The 20,604-nt window shown below is 35.7% G+C and overlaps 2 protein-coding genes and 1 long non-coding RNA gene across 5 annotated transcripts; 2 read left to right on the top strand and 1 right to left on the bottom strand.

Annotated features, from left to right (window-relative positions):
• Positions 1-40: 40 nt before the first annotated feature.
• LOC130412965 (uncharacterized) lies at positions 41-8,105 on the top strand. 2 transcript variants are annotated; one of them, XR_008905428.1, is made up of 6 exons: positions 41-174; positions 844-975; positions 3,556-3,618; positions 4,431-4,580; positions 4,687-4,837; positions 8,002-8,105. It is a non-coding gene; the product is annotated as an uncharacterized LOC130412965 (long non-coding RNA). The 2 variants fall into 2 exon arrangements; XR_008905427.1 differs by lacking the exon at positions 8,002-8,105 and having other exon boundaries at positions 4,687-5,940.
• On the bottom strand, positions 5,358-15,970 carry zc2hc1a (zinc finger, C2HC-type containing 1A). Of its 2 annotated transcripts, XM_056737784.1 has the most exons (10): positions 15,367-15,965; positions 14,734-14,804; positions 14,317-14,433; positions 13,825-13,860; positions 12,394-12,535; positions 11,624-11,772; positions 8,534-8,633; positions 8,032-8,137; positions 7,421-7,531; positions 5,358-6,981 (listed from the first exon to the last, which is right to left on the bottom strand). In XM_056737784.1, exons 1-10 carry the CDS (start codon positions 15,383-15,385, stop codon positions 6,846-6,848), a joined length of 987 nt encoding a protein of 328 aa, XP_056593762.1. In that variant the 5' UTR covers positions 15,386-15,965; the 3' UTR covers positions 5,358-6,845. The 2 variants fall into 2 exon arrangements, with proteins under 2 accessions (XP_056593762.1, XP_056593763.1); XM_056737785.1 differs by lacking the exon at positions 13,825-13,860 and having other exon boundaries at positions 15,367-15,970.
• A 134-nt stretch (positions 15,971-16,104) lies between these two features.
• Positions 16,105-20,072, top strand: pkia (cAMP-dependent protein kinase inhibitor alpha). The gene is made up of 3 exons (XM_056737786.1): positions 16,105-16,237; positions 18,476-18,653; positions 19,137-20,072. Exons 2-3 carry the CDS (start codon positions 18,503-18,505, stop codon positions 19,220-19,222), a joined length of 237 nt encoding a protein of 78 aa, XP_056593764.1. The 5' UTR covers positions 16,105-16,237; positions 18,476-18,502; the 3' UTR covers positions 19,223-20,072.
• Positions 20,073-20,604: the final 532 nt, after the last annotated feature.

Raw genomic sequence — 20,604 nt, 5'->3', positions numbered from 1 at the left:
CACTCCTGTGGACTATGATCGTTTCAATGACTTAAAGGACTAGGAAACCTTCGGAGTTCAATAGCTAACAACCAAGTTGACAAACAAAGCATGGATTTTCAATTACCCAGACTGCAACGAGTCTGCAGTGAGTCCTTCGGTCTGCATGTGAATATGGCACAAAAATGACCAATGGTAAGTTCGTGCGTAGTAGGCTACAGAAGATCGTTGCGCGCTGCCGAAGCGTCCGGCTCGCGCGCGGCGGTAGTTTGTGCAGACTCCAGGAACAGGTTGTGTTTATATAGGCAACTTTACAAGGGGATTCCCGGTTTTTATCATCAATTGTCGGAAAAGGAAACCCAGAAACGATTTACAAGAAATCGTGTTCAGACCGAAACCAAATGTTCCTTAGCTTGGGAATTGTGGAAGGAAATGTCATAAGGAAACTTGGTATCGCTGTTAATGCGCAGATAGATCTTACCGGCATTGATTAAATGTAATGACTGGTGCATGCGGATATGGGCAACCCTTCTGAAAATGAAAATAAAAAACCATCACAAATATTCTAATGGATGGAATGGTTTTATTTGAATTTGTGTATGGTGTGTATGGAAAATATGTGTAATCATGTCTGTTCTCACCAGTAATGTGGTGGGATGTTGTGGCAGAGGGAAACCATTCACCTAATTCTGCCAAAACACCAAAGCACAACTTCATAGTATGAAAAGATTATTTTTAGGCTGGAAACGTGCCGGTACTAAATGCCGGTAAATCAACTGGAGTCGGTTGAGTGAAACTAACACAACTGGAATTAAATGTTTATATAGGCTACTTTTTAAGGTCGTGTTCTTTTTTTATTCCCAGCATCTTCTTGGTGCCTCTGTTTTGACATTTGTTATCCTGCCTCTTGCGTTTTCCTGTGAGAGTGTCCACATAAGTAGTAACAAGGTCGCAGAGGATTACCGCAACGTCATTGAGCCACGACTTAAGCATGTTGTAAGTATGTTTATTGTGTGATTTATAAAAGATCGGTTTGCATTAGAAGGTGTCAATTTAACATCAGGCTGTAAGTCACTACCATGCAGCCCAATAAAATATATTTATTACAAAGGCCTATATTTTCTTTTGTAATCTGTATTAATAGTTTAAAATATTCATACCCTTAGTTAATGATGGCTTACTCCTTTTGATCGTTTATTAAAAGTATCAAAATAGGCCTATAACAAGTCGAGAATAAGAATGTCTTACTCCTTAATACCGTTTAATAAAAGTATTAAATATATTAAAAGTCTCAACTTCTATTGGAGAATAAGAATGTCTTACTCCCTTTGATCGTTTAATAAAAGTATTAAAATATATATAAAGTCTCAACTTCTATTGGAGAATAAGAATGTCTTACTCCTTTAGACCGTTTAAAAAAAGTATTAAAATATCTAAAAGTCTCAACTTTTATTGGAGAATAAGAATGTCTTACTCCTTTAGACCGTTTAATAAAAGTATTAAAATATATATAAAGTCTCAACTTCTATTGGAGAATAAGAATGTCTTACTCCTTTAGACCGTTTAAAAAAAGTATTAAAATATCTAAAAGTCTCAACTTTTATTGGAGAATAAGAATGTCTTACTCCTTTAGACCGTTTAATAAAAGTATTAAAATATATATAAAGTCTCAACTTCTATTGGAGAATAAGAATGTCTTACTCCTTTAGACCGTTTAAAAAAAGTATTAAAATATCTAAAAGTCTCAACTTTTATTGGAGAATAAGAATGTCTTACTCCTTTAGACCGTTTAATAAAAGTATTAAAATATATAAAAGTCTAAACTTCTATTGGAGAATAAGAATGTCTTACTCCCTTTGATCGTTTAATAAAAGTATTAAAATATATAAAAGTCTAAACTTCTATTGGAGAATAAGAATGTCTTACTCCTTTAGACCGTTTAATAAAAGTATTAAAATATATAAAAGTCTCAACTTCTATTGGAGAATAAGAATGTCTTACTCCTTTAGACCGTTTAATAAAAGTATTAAAATATATAAAAGTCTAAACTTCTATTGGAGAATAAGAATGTCTTACTCCCTTTGATCGTTTAATAAAAGTATTAAAATATATAAAAGTCTCAACTTCTATTGGAGAATAAGAATGTCTTACTCCTTTAGACCGTTTAATAAAAGTATTAAAATATATATAAAGTCTCAACTTCTATTGGAGAATAAGAATGTCTTACTCCTTTAGACCGTTTAAAAAAAGTATTAAAATATCTAAAAGTCTCAACTTTTATTGGAGAATAAGAATGTCTTACTCCTTTAGACCGTTTAATAAAAGTATTAAAATATATATAAAGTCTCAACTTCTATTGGAGAATAAGAATGTCTTACTCCTTTAGACCGTTTAAAAAAAGTATTAAAATATCTAAAAGTCTCAACTTTTATTGGAGAATAAGAATGTCTTACTCCTTTAGACCGTTTAATAAAAGTATTAAAATATATAAAAGTCTAAACTTCTATTGGAGAATAAGAATGTCTTACTCCCTTTGATCGTTTAATAAAAGTATTAAAATATATAAAAGTCTAAACTTCTATTGGAGAATAAGAATGTCTTACTCCTTTAGACCGTTTAATAAAAGTATTAAAATATATAAAAGTCTCAACTTCTATTGGAGAATAAGAATGTCTTACTCCTTTAGACCGTTTAATAAAAGTATTAAAATATATAAAAGTCTAAACTTCTATTGGAGAATAAGAATGTCTTACTCCCTTTGATCGTTTAATAAAAGTATTAAAATATATAAAAGTCTCAACTTCTATTGGAGAATAAGAATGTCTTACTCCTTTAGACCGTTTAATAAAAGTATTAAAATATATAAAAGTCTCAACTTCTATTGGAGAATAAGAATGTCTTACTCCTTTAGACCGTTTAATAAAAGTATTAAAATATATAAAAGTCTCAACTTCTATTGGAGAATAAGAATGTCTTACTCCCTTTGATCGTTTAATAAAAGTATTAAAATATATATAAAGTCTCAACTTCTATTGGAGAATAAGAATGTCTTACTCCTTTAGACCGTTTAAAAAAAGTATTAAAATATCTAAAAGTCTCAACTTTTATTGGAGAATAAGAATGTCTTACTCCTTTAGACCGTTTAATAAAAGTATTAAAATATATATAAAGTCTCAACTTCTATTGGAGAATAAGAATGTCTTACTCCTTTAGACCGTTTAATAAAAGTATTAAAATATATAAAAGTCTAAACTTCTATTGGAGAATAAGAATGTCTTACTCCCTTTGATCGTTTAATAAAAGTATTAAAATATATAAAAGTCTAAACTTCTATTGGAGAATAAGAATGTCTTACTCCTTTAGACCGTTTAATAAAAGTATTAAAATATCGGAGGCAGTGTATAAATGTGATTGACACATCGTGAGGTTGTATTTATTTTTTAACGTTCGGACGCAAAAAAATATTTTATAAATGATACAGATTCATTTTCACAGCCGCCTTACCAAGCGTACGGATATTTTCTAGCACAACTGTATTCACATAAACTCATGTTTATCCCCACTTCTCTTTTTCAGGAAGGCATAATTGACCGACTCGATTTAAACTGCACATCAAAAACGTTACGGGAGCCAAAAAATGTAAGAAAAAATCCCGCCATTTTTGACATTTAAGAAATAAACACCATCTCTATGGAATGACTGTGCGAGTATTGATTTACATTTCATAAGTTGAGGGCCGGTTTCTGAAAACTGGGAGTTATCCAAGTTTTTAGCGTCTGATCCTGAAATTGGGAATGCATTACACTGGTTGTGTTCGTGAGTGGGAAGGGAATGACATTTAGAAGCCAAGTTTCAAAAGTGAAAGAAGCACACCACTGTCACGTATAATGGACCGTGTGCATAACAAGCTGGGACTGATATATTTTAGGTGAAAATCAAAACTCAAACTTAAGGAAAACAAACACTTGAACAAACATCAGCAAATGAGAACGAACTAAATGATAGAAACTTGGGCAAAAATATATTTGAAGTGTAATTTGATTTTTTACTTCAGCGTGATTCCCATTGGTTTAAAGTGAGGGGGCGGGGTTTAAGACCTATATTGCAGCCAGCATTGTCTTCACTTTTCAGGATGTGTTCAGCAGGCATAGGCTGAAAAAAATGTCCCACGAAACAGTAAAGTATTGTTCCTATGCGACAACAACCGAAAAAATCAACTAGGAGTGTTCCGTGACACAAATATTAAATTGACAAGGAGGTACTAGCTGTGCTTTACCTAGAAGAAAACACGGCTCAGCCTCAAGGACTACTGTTACATCCAATTTGAACACATCCTATGGTTTTGGGTACGTGTAGGGCTTAGAGATAGGGACCGGCTATTGTTATAAGCATGCACATGCACCTCATTTTTCCGAATTGGCTCAGGAGCTTTGTTTCCGATTTGCTCACAGGCCCAGGTTATCCTCCGAAAAATCTGCAGAGTTAATCGTCAGCTGAGAAAGCAATCCGTGATCGAAACTGTACAGGCCATACCTCTACTACCTTCTCTTGTGGAAGAAATAGACCATTCTTTGCAATGTTGGTGCCTAAAAAAGAAAAAGGTAACTGAAATATTGACCCATTATTAACAAATCACATTCAGTTTGTTTATCCGGCATTTTGCAGTACTGATACACTTTCTCTGTTTGTTTCTTTGTTCGTGAACAGAAAGCAACTTCGAAGCCATCACAAAAGTTGAAGCTTTGCAAAGTGAAGCATATTCTTTCCACTCTGCAGACATACTTTGAACAATACAATGCGTCTCAGTAATTCTACGGTGACCTTCAGAAGCGTGGGAAGCCTTGAAAAGATTAAACAGGTGCTTGGCCTCCATCCATCCTGTTGTTCTATAACAGTATACGAATAGCTGTGTGAGTTACTCTCAGGACATATCACCTGCATTTCATGCTTAAAGAGAGATGAAACATTTGACTGAAGGAGAACGACTTCTTTTCGTGGAGTATGCGATATGAACTAACAGCTTTCAACAAGCATGAAACAACACACTGTTTCAAAAGACATTTTAAAACTGTTGCCGAACTTTATATATTCGGATTCATTTTATATACTGGAGCAGCTCTACAGTTCTCTCTGTTTCCTGATTATATACATTTTTAACGAGGGTACAGAATAGTTACAGAAATTTCTAAGGGGTTTAAGTTAATATGACTCATTTCTAAAAAAGTTATTCCCGCCTAGTTACATTTATGACTAACTGCCATACGCGTTTCGTAAATTGCCTGCAGCTGCTACGATTAACTGGGCTTAGAGAAAGAAACTGAAACTATGAAGAGTGTAACACATTGAAGAAACGTAATCGACACAAGGACACAATCTGACCTGTTTCACTTTTTTATTTACGAAACAGTTCAAAAGTAACAACCAGTCTTTTAATGCCAACTTTTTTCTATCATAGTCCAGGCAGCTTGTATTAATGACATAAGCTGTCGGAGCGGTGCCACAGTAGTACAAGCATGGTAAAGTGCACCTTGATGCTTTAATGCGCATAGTTCCGAGAACTATAATAAGCTGTTGACCTGGACCGATGTGATACAGCAGCGATTATAAGTTTGAACTGTTGTACAGTGGTTCTGATGTTTGTGACATGTCATTTCAGTTTCCTTTGAATGTTGTTTCTACTTTCTATGTCAATATATTGGATGAATTGGGTCAACAGATGCAGGGGTGAACCGTTGCTAATGGATTGTACACATCTAATAATGTACGAAAATGACAATTTCTACATAATTTCATATAGAATACTGTTAAAAACACACAAAAAAAATAATAAACAACTTAAAATGTATAAAACATATAATACAAATATGACCTGCTCAGTTTATCAGTTGTTTCTCAATGTATTTAACTTAGGAAACCTATTAAACTTCCACAAAAAAAGTCCATAAATAATTTTATTTTAAATCATGAGAGTCAGAGTTTCATCATCAGAGTTTTTCAGTCTCGACACATTGAAATGGTTCTTTGTGATATTGCTCCATTACACCATTGAAATGGTTGTGTTATGACATTGTCCCTTGTAAGGCCTGTGTATTATGACTAAGATCTCAGTTTTTAATACATATAATGGTAAAATGTCAGAATAATACTCCTTTAGGAGCAGTAGCCAATCGTATTGCACTTTTATATAAAGAAATGGGCGGGAAGGGGGAGCGCATATACAGCAAAGATTCTTGAGGCCTGGATGAGATATGTTAAAGATGTGGGACTGGTTGCATAAAGCAACTTAAAGGAACACTCCACTTTTTTGGGAAATATGCAAATTTTCCAACTCCCCAAGAGTTAATAAGTTGAGTTTTACTGTTTGTAATGTATTCTGTCGATCAGCAAACTTCCTTAATTGTTACGCCGGAATAGGAATAGAGTTCCTAATCAAATCAGCCTAGAAAATCAGAACTTTTCATTTTCCGCCTGTTTTAGCTCACAATATAACTACAGAAGAGTCAAATTTTAAATAGGAAAAATATTGAAACTCTTTTTTTGAACACAATGCTACTGGTCCAATTGGATTCAATGATCTATGCTAAGCTATGCTTAAAGATGCCATCGGCAGAATACATTCCAAAACGGTTAAACACAACTTAATATCTCTTAGGAAGTTGGAAAATTAGCATATTTCCCAAAAAAGTGGAATGTTCCTTTAAGTGTAATTTTTCCTTAAATATACATTAAGTTTTACTTAAGTTATCCTCCTATTGTTTTTGTCAAAGAGAAATCACTTAGAAAACTTAAGGTGCTTTATGCAACCAGGCACTGGAGTATTCAGCATTACGGATACAGTGACTCAGTCTTTCTGTAGATTTTACTATTTAAAGGTGCATTCTTTTTACCCCGCACTCGCAGCAGAACTTGGCCCAGTCCACTGGGTACTTGGTCCCACACTCATGGCAGAACTTGGTGCCTGTCGTGGAGTGATTTATATCGTTCTCGGTCTTCACATCATTCCTAACAAGAGTTTACATAAAACATGTCAATGACTCATTGGAGAAAGTGTTTTTGTGGTCAATTAGTTTTATTAGGATATGGAAAGTCCACGGTTGCAGCTACTAAAGAAAAAAAAAAAAAAAGAAAAAAAAATACACTAACCCTTTCTCTCAACAGGTACTGGTCTAGCTTTTGTTGAAACCAGTAGCTTTGTGTTGGCACCTAATTATGGCTCCTGTATGAACTATCGCTTATTGCTCCTAAACTCTTTGTAAATCGCTTTGGATAAAAGCATCTGCTAAATGTCTAAATGTTAATGTAAATGTACTAGAAACTACCTTTTTATCTGACTCCAAATCTGCAAGGAGTTATAAATCTAGTGGCAAATAAATCTAGCCTTTCAATTGATATTCAAAGCCATAAGCCACAAAGCAGAACCTTACTAAACAAGCTTTTGTACCTTGAAATACACTTGTCAGCATTTTGGACCTTCTTCTTGTTCATCCCGATTCCATAGGGGGGATTTTTCGGGGAGCTTTGCGAAACCAAGCCTTTAGGTTTCATGATCGTTCTGCATGCACAAGCGTTATTATGACACAAAGCTATTCGTCTTATACAAATCTACACTTGTGACCCTGGACAACTAAACCAGTCTTATGGGTCAATTTTTCGAAATTGAGATTTGTACATAATCTGAAAGCTGAATAAATACGATTTCTATTGATGTATAAATTGTCAGAATAGAATATCTGGCTGGGATACGACCGTTTAAATCTCTGAGGGTGCAAAAAAAATCTAAATATTGAGAAAATGGTCTTCGAAGTTGTTAATCTGAGGCACTGTGGCAGGCATCCATTCACAAAAATGAAGTTTTTATATATTTACGGTAGGGAATGTACAAAATATATTAATGGAGCATGACATTTTACTTAATATCCTAATGATTTTTGGCATAAAATAAATATCGATCATTTCGACCCATACAATGTGTTTTTGTCTTTTACTAAAAATGTTTTTTCTTGGACTGGTTTTGTGATCCAGGGTCACATTTGTCTGGAAATTGTGCCTTACTCAGAGGGAGGGCTGGTCAGACCAGAAGACGTATTCCGTAAAGGAGAATATCCTGATGACATGCTTCTCGCCAACCCAGTGGAAGAGGTTTTGATGCTTGGAATGCCTGAAATAGTGGAAAAAAGGAACGTGTTGGACCACCGACAGACCCTCTGGGCATTTCGATGTTTGTATTTTAAAATGAAAGTGAAAGGACAGTTGTGTTTTCCAGTATCACATCAAAACTTACGCTATAGTGGATGCTTGTCAATCAAATGAAGATGTCATTTCTCACCAATATTCCTGTTTATTTTTTTTCCTTTTGAGCTCAGAACCAAAGTAAGAGCAATCTTTAAACTTGAGTCTCTCAGATATTCACCTTTGTCAAGTCAACTGTAAGTCACACCCAACTGAGCTACTGCTGGGACTATGCACACAAGATTTTTTGCTCCTTGCACACTCTGTGGTTGTGACAATAAAAGTCAATAGTGCATGGAAATATTCAGTGCTTAAGAATGCAGACCTGTGCCAGCAGCTTGCCCATAAGCCGAGAGTTGTGGTAGACGAGAAGAAACGGCAGGTGCAGCAGGGGAGTTTGCTTTCTTCGGTGGAGGAGGTTTGAGCTGCAGACATAACAGAGTGTACTGTTATTAACAATCCAGACAATGCACTCGAAATCTCGTCTTTCTCGTCAAAGCCCCACGTTAAAACTACGCTTCAAAGGCACACGCAACTTTGATAACGTGAGAAGATAGCTCAGAGACGCAATGTGGCATCAACTTTGATAATCAACTTTTTATTATATGAAAAAACGCTTTATTTACATGCATCCACATTGGGGTAAAAGAGGAAAGCGTAAGCGCTGCTTGCAGTGAATTTAAAGTCTGAAAGATGTATTTATATGGTTTTCTCTGGTTGCTGCACGCTGCTCACAGATAAAATCCACTACAGTACTGTCTTTCTGTCATGATAATTCACTTACTGTTATTAGGAAAACATTGTTAATATTAGTACAGTATGTAGATATTTATAAATGTGTAAATTATAGGAACAAAATCTTTTTTTTAATCCGATTGCTGTCTGAATGCTTTCTCTCTTGACACCAGTTAAACATGTGACTTTTAAGAACGCTTTTCTGGGTTGCTCTGGAAGAACATCTGTAATAACTAAACATACCAGAAAAGTTTAATAGTTAAAGAATCTTTAACCATTGAAAAACAGGCTTAGTGCATGATTTTCAGGGAAAAAGAAGATCTAATGGTTACATTGTTTTCTGCAATGAATGTTTTCAAATAAAAGCAGTTGGTCACTTTATGAATTTTGTTTCGGTCTCAGAAAATGTTATATTAAAATGTAGATAATATATATCAGCCAATATATCGATTATCAGCTTCCAGCGTTAAATAATTATCGGCTATTGGACAAAATTTACATATCGGTGCATCCCTAGTTAGTTCTCTCACCGCCATTGACGAGTTAGAAGCATACGGTTTCTTTTGAGATAGAAGCATACGGTTTCTTTTGAGATAGAAGCATACGGTTTCTTTTGTTTGAAAGGTGAGACTCTGTTCTTTGATTTGACATATTGTTTGTCCATATATTCTGTACAGAAAATATACTGTGAGCCATTCAAGTTGGGTGAAAATGGTAAAAACGCTGGCATAGGTTGGGACCTTTTTTTAAATAGGCTGGCGGCGAATGAGTTAAAAGCAACATTTTCGAATCAGATAAACCATATTAAAAGGTATTCTGTTATCATTAACTCACCTTCGAGTTTTTCCAAATGTGTCTAAATGTTTTTATTCTGATGAAAATAGAGAAAGATATTTGGAAGAATGCTTATAATAGGAAAAATACAATGGTATCAAAAGTGCCCCAGATCTGTTTGGTTATAATAAGCATTCTTCCAAATATCTTTCTCTGTGTTCATCAGAACAAAGATATTTAGACACATTTGGGGGAAGTAATACTTTAAGGATTAACTGTACACAAGTAATAAACCCAGAATATGCTATTTGAGTATGCAAATATTTTCCGGACAGACTTCTTTTGGCTGTCGGGAACAACACGGCGGCTATTTCATGAAGGCGAGTAAAGCATAAATTATTCGAGAGTAAACAGAAATCTGACCTCTACAATTTCGTAAGAGAAACATATGTGGACACTGGACAGTCAAGAAGAAGTCTTGAAAATATTTGAATAGTCAAAAAGCATATTCTGGGCTGAATCCAGCTCTGTTTCTCTTGGCCTCTTTCGCTTCTTTTACAGCACCTACACTTGGAGTCGGCATGGCCTTTACTTTCATAAAAAAGATCAGGGATAACACATTAACAGTGTATGCTTTGGTTGATGAGTGTAGTTTACTTTCCTGCAATGACATATTTCAACACATCAACAACAAAATACTATTTATTTTCACAAATGGAGGTTGTGTTGTACAACCACATAAGGTGTGCTTCTATCCACAATGTTGTACTAAAAAACAAATGCAACACTTGTTTTTGCATTGCGTCATCTATGAACGCTGGTAGAATAACACATTACACTGTAGCACAGAGAGATCGGTGGTGCAAAACATTATGGAGCTGTTTGCTTTCTCACAATGACAAAGAGTGACGGGACGTGACAGACAACTAGTTGTCTTTTTACGGTTCCATTTACGCAGCAGGGTTTATCCGTAAATGCAGCAAGTGCAGTTATCAATCCCCGAACTGTGTTTTAACCATAGACTGTATAAAATATGGACGTTGTGTCCGTGACGTCACCCTAAGGTTTGTGAAGAGTAAAAATGAAGCCTAAAGTAGGCGAAGCTGGTTGTCGCCATCTTGGCATCGCGTCATCGTACGTCACTCCCGGATATTTGAAAATGGGCAAAGAGGCAGGCGTGGGTGGAGGTGACGTGTCTGCTTTCTGAAACAAAGGTGGACAGTACCTGCCGACAACAATTTATTTACGATAGTGTTATGTTTTGATTCAGAATCAATAAAAAAAACTAAGTAAAATGGTAATGGAGTTTATTAGGCCGAAATATTCTTATGCGTTTTTTCGTATTAAAAGCTACTAATGTTAGCGTGCCCTTTTCGGCAAAATACTCCAGTTCTACAAAACAAAATTTTATGGAATAACTTTAAAAAAGTTTTGAAAATATGCTACATAATATACTGTATAAACACTAATATATATTAAAGTTTTCAAAATATAAAATGTATTGTTTATTTGCAAACAGTTAGGTTTTATGCTTAAGTTATGCCAATAAAACATCGACATCTGTTGACGGACACAATGTTTCGCTTTCAAGGGAATGCAAGCTGAAGATAATGAGGAAATGACATCGCTTCCTTTTCCAAGTGCATTCCAAACATATGCATAATGGCACGCAAATGCCCTGTTCACTCCAAAGTCTAAACTCCAAGGGCTCTGCCCTTCGAAGGAGACAGGCAGAGAAATGACTATATTGTAATGTTGCCCGTGACGGTTACACATCTACTGTATAGGTACTCAAGATTAATATGAGATTAGTAGAAACTGCGTGTGTAAACCCCATTTTAAATAATAAGCTTGGTAATAAAGGACGAGACTGTCTAAATACCCAAATGTAATAGTAAAGCCTCACCTGAGTCCTGGCAGGGGGTTTTGCTTTATCGCTTCCAGGAAACTTGCTCTTGTTGGAGATTCGTGATGCTTGTTCCTTGCAGAACTTTATGTGGCGATCCGCTGCATTCTCACTAAAGCGCCGCTGACAATATGGGCACTGGATGTAATCTGAAACAGGTAAATACATCCCAGTGATCCATACAAATCACATTATGAATAATTATGATTTAATTCAATATTACTTAACAATTCTACTCAGTGTAGCATAAAAGTAAACTAATGTATTGCACTAAACATGTATAGATTGTTTGGTGCCTGGACTGTGGTTAATTTATCGGTCTGGCTAATGTCAAATAATATAAAGATTTAAATTAAATTACATTTTTATTTTTATTTTATTGTATAATAATTATATTAATTGTTATAATGTTGAATTTTGTTGTATATTCATTTGATTAAATTAACGATTTGTTGAACGGGTCCTGTATGAACGGGTGAACGGGTTGAATGAGCCGTGCTTCCAAAATGTGTTGAAAAGCTGTATTATGTACCACAGCATCACAGAGCTACTTGAATGAGCTCGCTGAATTCCATCGTGTGTTTACTTTTAAGTTCCAATACTAAACTGGCAGTACTGAATGAAGCTCTGTTGCCAACGCCACGTGAAAGACTAACATCGCGGACATCACATCTGTTGGACTGCTTTAATTTCCACATGCAGATGTTTTAGATGCACATTCCAACACAGATGTAATATAAAATAAAGCAGGTTAAGCTTAGTTATTTTACCTGGATCGTAGGACGGAGGAGGAGGTGGAGGAAGAGGTCCTCCAGTTTTCATCACTTGAGTCAAGCCTTTGGCGGCCCGAATAGTGGCGACAAATTCTTCGTGCTTCCGACGCCAGTTGGACTGTTTCTTGGTTGGTTCAGGCTGATTAAAAGCAAAGATACTGCTTAAAAAAAGAGACATTAAAAAGAAGTATCGGTTCTTATGTGAAAATACACCTTTCCTTAATTTCCTACATCAGTTCTGTGTGGCAGTTTGATGACGTACACATTGGACACAATATAAATGTATTGTATATCAAGATACTCCCTTCAGTCAAGCTCCTCTATGAGGCTAAAGAGATTTTTGTTATGACCCATTTTGTGGACGTATCCTATTCTAAAACTTGACGCAAGTATCACATTAAGATAGCAGTAATTTAAAGGGATACTCCACCCAAAAATGAAACTTCTGTTATGAATTAAATTATGTCAAGTTTTTACAAACCTGTATGAATTACTTTGTTCTGTACTGTTTTCGTGAAACACAAAGAAAGATATTTAGAAAAATGTTATCAACTAAGATTTCTGAGGAACCATAAAAATAAATATTTGAATCGCGATTCAGTCTTCTAGCGATTCAAATCGATTTTAAATGTTATAAGTAAATATAATAACGTGATGTTATCGCGTTCTGTATGCTAAATAGTATGTCAAGAATCGATTCTGAATCGATCGTGAGGGACCAAACGATTCCCACCCCTAATATTTTAGGTGACATCCGAGAGATTTCCAGGCCTCCTCATAGCCACCATGCTTATAGTTGCTGTCAAGCTCCAGATAAGTACTAAAGACATTCCTTAAATTGGTCCATATGCTCATAGTTGGTTAATTGAATTTTTTGGAAAAGACGACAATATTTTAAGCGCGAATAAACAAATCAAAATAAGTACTTTAAACGATATATTCGACCTCTGTCTTGTCAGTCTACGGTGCGCATTCACAAGTTTTCCTCAATAGCAAAGATCACCTAAAATATATTTATTTGTGTTCCAAAGACGCCGGGAGGTCTTAAAACACGTCATGTGGGTGATTAAAAATAACAAAAAATTATTTTGAGATGAACTTTTCCTTGAAGGTAGGTTTGTCACTGTTAAATGCCATGTGGAACGTGAATTGCCATTTCTTACAGTCATTTTGAAAATGTAGCTGAGATGTTATTTCTAGTATTCCAGTTCCATATCTACAATACACAACCCAGTGATCCCCGCACAGGTCCGGGCCTACGAATTATGCTTGTGTCAATCCCTTGTGCTTTAGTTCTTAGCTGAATGCAAATGACGGACATTCTGATGTTCACAAATATCAAACACTAACCCTGTTATATTAAAAGTACCACGGTCTGACAAATTTAGTTCTACTGTAATAAAACAAAGAATACTAAATCAAACTTACTTTATCAGACTTAGAGCTGCTGGTAGAACTGTGTAACTGAAACATAATCAAAAGAGGTTTCAGCATATTTCAGGTCGTTTCATATTTGGCATATCTGAAGAATGAATCAGAGTCCTGGTTGTTCTGAACCATGCCACGTTTACAAAATACTCCAATCATTGGACGTAATAGTGGAAAATGTTTACCGGTGTTGCCAAGCAATGAGCTTTCAAAGCCATTAAATAACAATAACACTGTTTTCTTTTCTTTGTCTTCCTGTTGTCGTTTGTTTGTTGTCAGTGGAACACATAACACTTGTGCACGTGGAACGATTATGAGTAAATAAACGAAATGTTTCTGAGCTCACACAGAAAACCACAATGTGCTGCGTACTTGTTGATCAACACACAGCCTGTTTTTCAGCACACACAAGTATGCCTCAAATAGTGCAAACCACATTCGGCATGAACGCACCCTTAGTATCCGTTTGATGTGGTGTCAGTGTGTCCTCACCTTTGATTTTATAGGCTTCAATGTAGAAATATCGGTTCCTTCTGCCCTTTGCCTGCTAGAGTCAAACACCTTTCTTCGTTTTGATACAGTCTTCTGGCAGATGGGCACATGTTTTTTCTGGAACATTCAACAAGGTGGGCATGTATCATCGTGTATCAAATGATCATGTGTCAGCAAGTGTGTAGATTGATTCATAACAATACGCTTTGTGTTTATTTTATGACTCACAAGAAAAATCCAGTTGTTGTTGCTAAGCTCTAAACATGACAATTAGCTATGTAATGTAATTGGTTAGTAAATTGCCAGGCAACACAATGAACTAACACAATGCCTTTTGCATTAATGTACTACTATTACAGACAAAGTATGTCAACTTGTTGTTGTGTCCTTTTCAATAAGATAAGAGAACATACTTACAAGAACCTTCGGAAAAAACCTCCTCCCACATATTTTGCAGGGCACCAGATCTTCAGAACGGGGAGGCAATTCTGAAAATGAAAAAACGTTAATAGCACCAAAGCATCATTAGTGCAAATTGATTAAAAGAGATAAATAAGTAGATTTATCTCTTTGGGTGTGACATTCAAATAAAATGGCTAGACGAATCGGATTAGGGAGTAGGATGTGAAAATAGGTCACTACAATACAAATGAATGAGTGAGTGAACAGAAGTCAATAAAGTCAAATAAACCAATAGACTTTTAGTTTATAACACATGATTTTACTGTTTATTATTTAATTCTGTTTTTAAAGGACCAAGATGTCGCGACAAACATCCAGAGAACCTGCAAAATAATAATAAAGATAAAGATAATAATATACTTATTTAATAATTTTAAGAAAACATAAGAACACTATAAAATGACAAGTCCAACAACAATATATTCCTTCTGTACAGGGCGTCATATTCTTCCATGGTGATAAGCTCAAACAACAGCGGAATAATAATACACACTTGCTGCCCCAAATCAAAACAAACATTCACATTTTGCGAATTTAATCTTTTTTCGCAAAATATTTACATACATGTTTTGCTTTTTTAGGCCTTACCGTCTATTTCCTCCATCATTTTTTTCTTTGTAATACACTAAAGACGGTCCTGTAGCAACTACGCTTCCCAGGGTAGCCGCTCCACGTGCCAGTATCCGTAAATCTGATTGGTCGTTATCCTTCATACGTGCAGTACCAATGTTTGGCCGCTTGGTGGGACTTGGGAGGCGACCGTGTTATGTACGAGTTTGCAAATACACCAATCATCACTATTTTACTATAAAAAATAATTTTGTATGAGTTATAATCTTATCTCACCCACGTATATTTTTTGGAGTTCTTTCGCTCATTATTGAGACAGATAACTTTCCAGGCCTGGTTCATTTCTAACAAAATATTCTCAGATGAATAGAACACATTGAAACATATGACCATGTTCGCCCAAGTGAAGCAACAATAGAACATGTGTTAGGTCTGGGATATGTCAAACAATAGTGCTTGTATCTTACTGAGTGCCTGCGTCACAGCACATCTGTCGTGTAAATGCAGGACAAAACAATGATGCACTGTCTGGAATTAAATGCATTAAGTAATAGTGACGGCTATGTTTTGGGTGAATAAATGATTTGGGGCCACAGGCTCAGAAAACGGGTTGTTTTTGTCTTTATAAAACTAATTTTAATGTCAATTTGATGTCATTGTATTTCTGCCCAGACGCATCGTTGTGATATTTAAGTACCGCGAGAGCGATTCGCAAGCAGCGCTATAACAAGGCTCTCGCGGTACTTTGATGTCATGCGTCGATCGGTCTGCGCAGCGCCGCATAACGCAAAACACAGCTGCAGCCAGCACCACCGACAGCGCTCCGTCGCATCTTACTGAAGTATTAACCGGCGCGACACATATTATGAAAACGTCGAGATTCAAACAGGTACGCTAATCCTTATCGATAAACATGCAGAGTTTCATTTTGTGACATTCATTACTCGACGGCATTTGATCTGATTTACATAACCGGTTGCATGCATATTTTGTTGTTAAATTCCGTTGCCTGCACATTTGTTTTATAACCAGATGCTGTAAATAAAACACGTCATTATTTGGGATTTACATGTCTTATAGCTCTATGACTTGATATGATTAGATATCTTGGGTGACCATAGGAGTCATTTCGACCGGATGCGTCCTTGCCAGGATTCGGGTGCGTCTTCCGGGAGTCGCATTTGTCGACCGCACACGTCATCGAGGTTTATTATTTCAGGTTTTATTTGATAAAGGCAGACTTCAGAATGACTTCAACGTACTACAACGATTATACATCTAAAGCGATGTAAAATGTTAATTTTACGATTCAGGTTTTTACTGAGATGCGAGAACCTCGATGACGTATGCGCTTGACCAACGCGACTCCCGGAAGACGCACCCAAATCCTGGCAAGGACGCGTCCGGGAGATGTGGCTCATATGGTCACCCTAAAATGTGATGTTTTTAATGAGCACACGTGACATTTTGACCTAAGGATGACACGTGGCTGAGACTTTCATTATAGCATAATATTTACATATTTTCTTTTTTAATTCGTGATCCCTGACTGAAAACATCTACTCTCTAATACAGATACGTCATAAATGAATGGTTTAACCGTGAATATTCAGTAAATACATTTAGATTGAGGATTATCTCACTGTATTATATGAATTGCATATAATTTGCTCTCTTTTAAAATCATTTTGCCATAAATCTCCATCACCTGACTCTACTGCTTGTCACTACTGCCTTGTGGAACTATTCACTCCAGAGTCAATATTGATTTTTTAGACAAGAGCTCCTCAGCCCAGAGTTCTTGAAACAGAAGCAAACAGAGTTTTAGATTACCGTACAATATGTTTTAAAGACTATTTATTTAGTTAACATGCATAATGGACACAGGAATGCTCCATTAGCACATCTTTTATAAATGTAATGAATACATGAAAACACTTCAGGCCTGATTTCAACACTTTATAGGCGGGTGTAGAGACCTGCTCTGTATGCAAAATAAACAATCCTGATGCAAAGTAGGAGCTTCCATTGATTTAGATCCAGTGATGACCTTGTTATGGGTGTTTATCCACAGCTGCTGTTCAGCTGAAAACATGAACTAAATTGAACTCTGTGACGCAGTCAAATAAAGACACAGTCAAATATAAAAAATCCGTTCAGAACAATGCTGTATTCATGTACGTGTTCAAAATATCTTCAAATTGAGTACTATTAAATATAACGTTCTTAATAGATTTAAATATTTTTTTAAACAATTGAAGTTGTATTATTTAAAATGGCATTACGTTGCTCAAAAGTAACTAGAAAGAAATTAAAAAAATATATTTAGGTTTCACTTAAAGTTTTTCTTCAACGTATTACATATATACATTTATTAGGGCACCTGACTGACCTCAAGACTGAATATTTCCCACAACAACCCAAAATTCCTAATGGTTCTCTGAAAGTCTTTGTTCAGATCAATTTGAATGGATCCACTTTATGAATTCACCTGAACAGAAGTGATGGATGGTTTCTATAATTAATGGAAAAGGAAAGTAAAGTCAAATTTCCGGTAGACCTCCGCAAAGAATCAATAACTGTTGAGTTGTTTGAATTTCATTTTATACAATTAATTTGGAGTAAAATATTAATATAAATTCAATATAAAATAAATTGCTGTATTATAAGCAAACACAGACCAGAAGTTCGGTCAAGGCGTGAACGTCCGATAAACCGTTTTTTCTAATTGCTCAAGTGTACAGTACAAGACCTCAACCAAACGGTCAAATAAATAAAAAAGATACATATAAATGTATATATATTACAGACAAGATTACTCTTAAATAATGCAAATTTAGTGGCACATAAACTTTGAGACTTTCTGTTTGGTTTCTCAAACAAATTGAGGCTCTTGAAAAATCTCCCAAAACCACATAAAATAAATCAGACGATGGCTTGCATTTTTTTCCACTCGCATTTGTGAATATGATATTAACCCAATAATAAAATTAAGTCTACAAACCGTCTATATATAATATTATATATGCTAATATGTTATTGTTCTTATATCATCTTAGAATGTAAATCCGACTGTTTTTTGAGATCTGTGTTTCACTTTAAATAAACCCAGATTTCTCTGTAACAGGCACTGCTATGTTGAAACGTGTCAGATATGACTGATGTCGAGGTGACGTATGAAGACTTCATCGCCTCTGGAAGGGCCGGTAGACGTAATGCTGTGCACGACATACTTGGAACCTCAGCCGGGCTGGATCCAAGCGGCCTCTCCCAAACTCTGTCTGAGCTCAATGTCAGCAAAGCAGGCGAGTAAACTTCAACCCCTTCCCCTGACAGACTTCATCTTAAAACTAAACACAACCGTCTGATCCGAACATAATCCCTCGAACCTCAAAGATAGCTCTGTATGGTTAAAACACCGCAAACCCTCTTTAGATGGAACATGAAGTGTCATTCAAAACACTGCAGTAATGTAATCTGGCAGCGAGTATCAGGCCGCACATGAATAATGTATCAGACCGCTCTGCTTTGGGCTAAGCACAAAAATTAGAGGGTTTGTTAGTGGCTCCCGTTAAGCTTTTAGCTCAAGAAGGAGATGGTCGTAGTTTATCAAGTGAATCCCTGTTAGCTGAGGGCATCCCTGTGATAAACTGTAGCCGAGGCTACCAAGTACCACGCTGTGCCGTAAGATGCTTTTCGACAACAGCTCTAGTTTTTTTAAAGCCACTGGTCTGTTGTGTTTCTGTTTTTACTCCTGCTTATAACATTTTCTTCTTTCCCTCTCACAGACAAAACTAATGATGAAGAGAAAAGCCAGAACTTGGCAGAATCTGAACCGAAGCAGGAAGAAAGCAAAGAGGGCGCACTTCAATGAAAGAGGATGTGCCCTCTCTAGTGGCCGATTTTAGAACCGACCATACAGGGCTTGACATTTTAGTGTCTTTCTCTCTGTATGACTGCACTTACAGGTGAAGGCGCTGACGCAGTCACCTCAATCCTGTAACTCACTGTCCCTTAAAAATACACTCGATTTGAGCGACTTGTGGGAAGGAAGTAATTGCGTTTGATGAGATTGTGGAAAACTTTTGTCTTTCATGCGTACAACGGCCAACAGGGAGATCTATGTTGTGTTGAAACGTTACAGATTACCTGCCGAAAACAAAGCAGCTAATACACACTCAATAGCCATTTTTTATAAGTGCATAAGTGTCCCGTGTTCTATTTGTTTTTGATATTTTTGGTTAGACATGAGACACATTGATATTCACATAAGTGATGCACCGTTGTTATTCAATATAAATGCGGATGTAAAAACACTGAAATCGCTGAACGTCAATGTACACGAAACTGTCTAGAATAGTCCTGCATGGCATTGCTGCTGACAGAATACTGTATTAGTGTATAAATGTTCACATTCCTCAAAGGACTAAAAGATGATCCAAACATTTGCTGTGTGGTAATGCTTTATGAAGAACACTTTTTATGTATTTTAAAGAAATTAGGTTTAAATCGACTCCTGACTGACACTGCCTGTTAACCATTATGACAAACATGTGTTCAATAGACTGCCTTGAAATCTTTGCATATTTTGTCTTCCACCTATTAGATCTATGTCTTCAATTATAACTTAATATAATATAACATAATATAAGCTATAATCCCAGTTGTTTTCATTTGTAATGTGGTACATCAATATTTTAATAAATTCAGTCTTAGGAAAATTACGTTTTCTTATTTCTTATTAATTAGACACGGTTATTGGTGCTCTGCTTTAAACTGTTACACGGATGTACCACCTGGGGGCGCTGTTTACTCACTTTTCATTTTCCAAAAGAAAGCTCCACCTAACAATGAATATAAGCAAACGCAAATCCTCCATTTTGGAGGACATTATTATATTCTTTCCTATTCACGTCAGTAAGTAATATTGAATTATTTAGATCGTGGTCCTCTATTGCTGCATAATATTTACACTGTGCCTTTTGTTTCTGTCAATTTTTTGTTCACGCCATGAATATGTAATAATGTAATTTCTATTTATTACATGTCTATGTAATGAAAATGTATTTATTCATAAAACATAGAAAGAAAAATGAATCCCAAGTGGAAGAAAATCTTTTAGAAAACCCACATTTCTTTCCCGGTGAATGTGATTTGTCATTTAATTTCTCTTTATTTTAAGATTTAAACCCTTCGCCAGGACTGCTGACCTTTTCTGCGTTTTAAGTGACAGATCTGCACATTAATCATTAATCA

Source organism: Triplophysa dalaica, chromosome 23, assembly GCF_015846415.1.
Source record: "Triplophysa dalaica isolate WHDGS20190420 chromosome 23, ASM1584641v1, whole genome shotgun sequence".
Classification (NCBI taxonomy): Eukaryota; Metazoa; Chordata; class Actinopteri; order Cypriniformes; family Nemacheilidae; genus Triplophysa; species Triplophysa dalaica.
Note: the sequence above shows the minus strand (reverse complement) of the source record. Positions and strands in the feature narration are given on the sequence as shown.

Coding starts and splice junctions, on each gene's coding strand:
- pkia (XM_056737786.1), top strand. CDS start 18,503: ATGACTGATGTCGAGGTGACGTATGAAGACTTCATCGCCTCTGGAAGG. Junction 18,654..19,136: donor GCTCAATGTCAGCAAAGCAG/GCGAGTAAACTT, acceptor TCCCTCTCACAG/ACAAAACTAATGATGAAGAG.
- zc2hc1a (XM_056737784.1), bottom strand. Junction 14,434..14,733: donor GGTTTTTTCCGAAGGTTCTT/GTAAGTATGTTC, acceptor TGAATGTTCCAG/AAAAAACATGTGCCCATCTG. Junction 7,532..8,031: donor CTGACCAGCCCTCCCTCTGA/GTAAGGCACAAT, acceptor TTGTGCATGCAG/AACGATCATGAAACCTAAAG.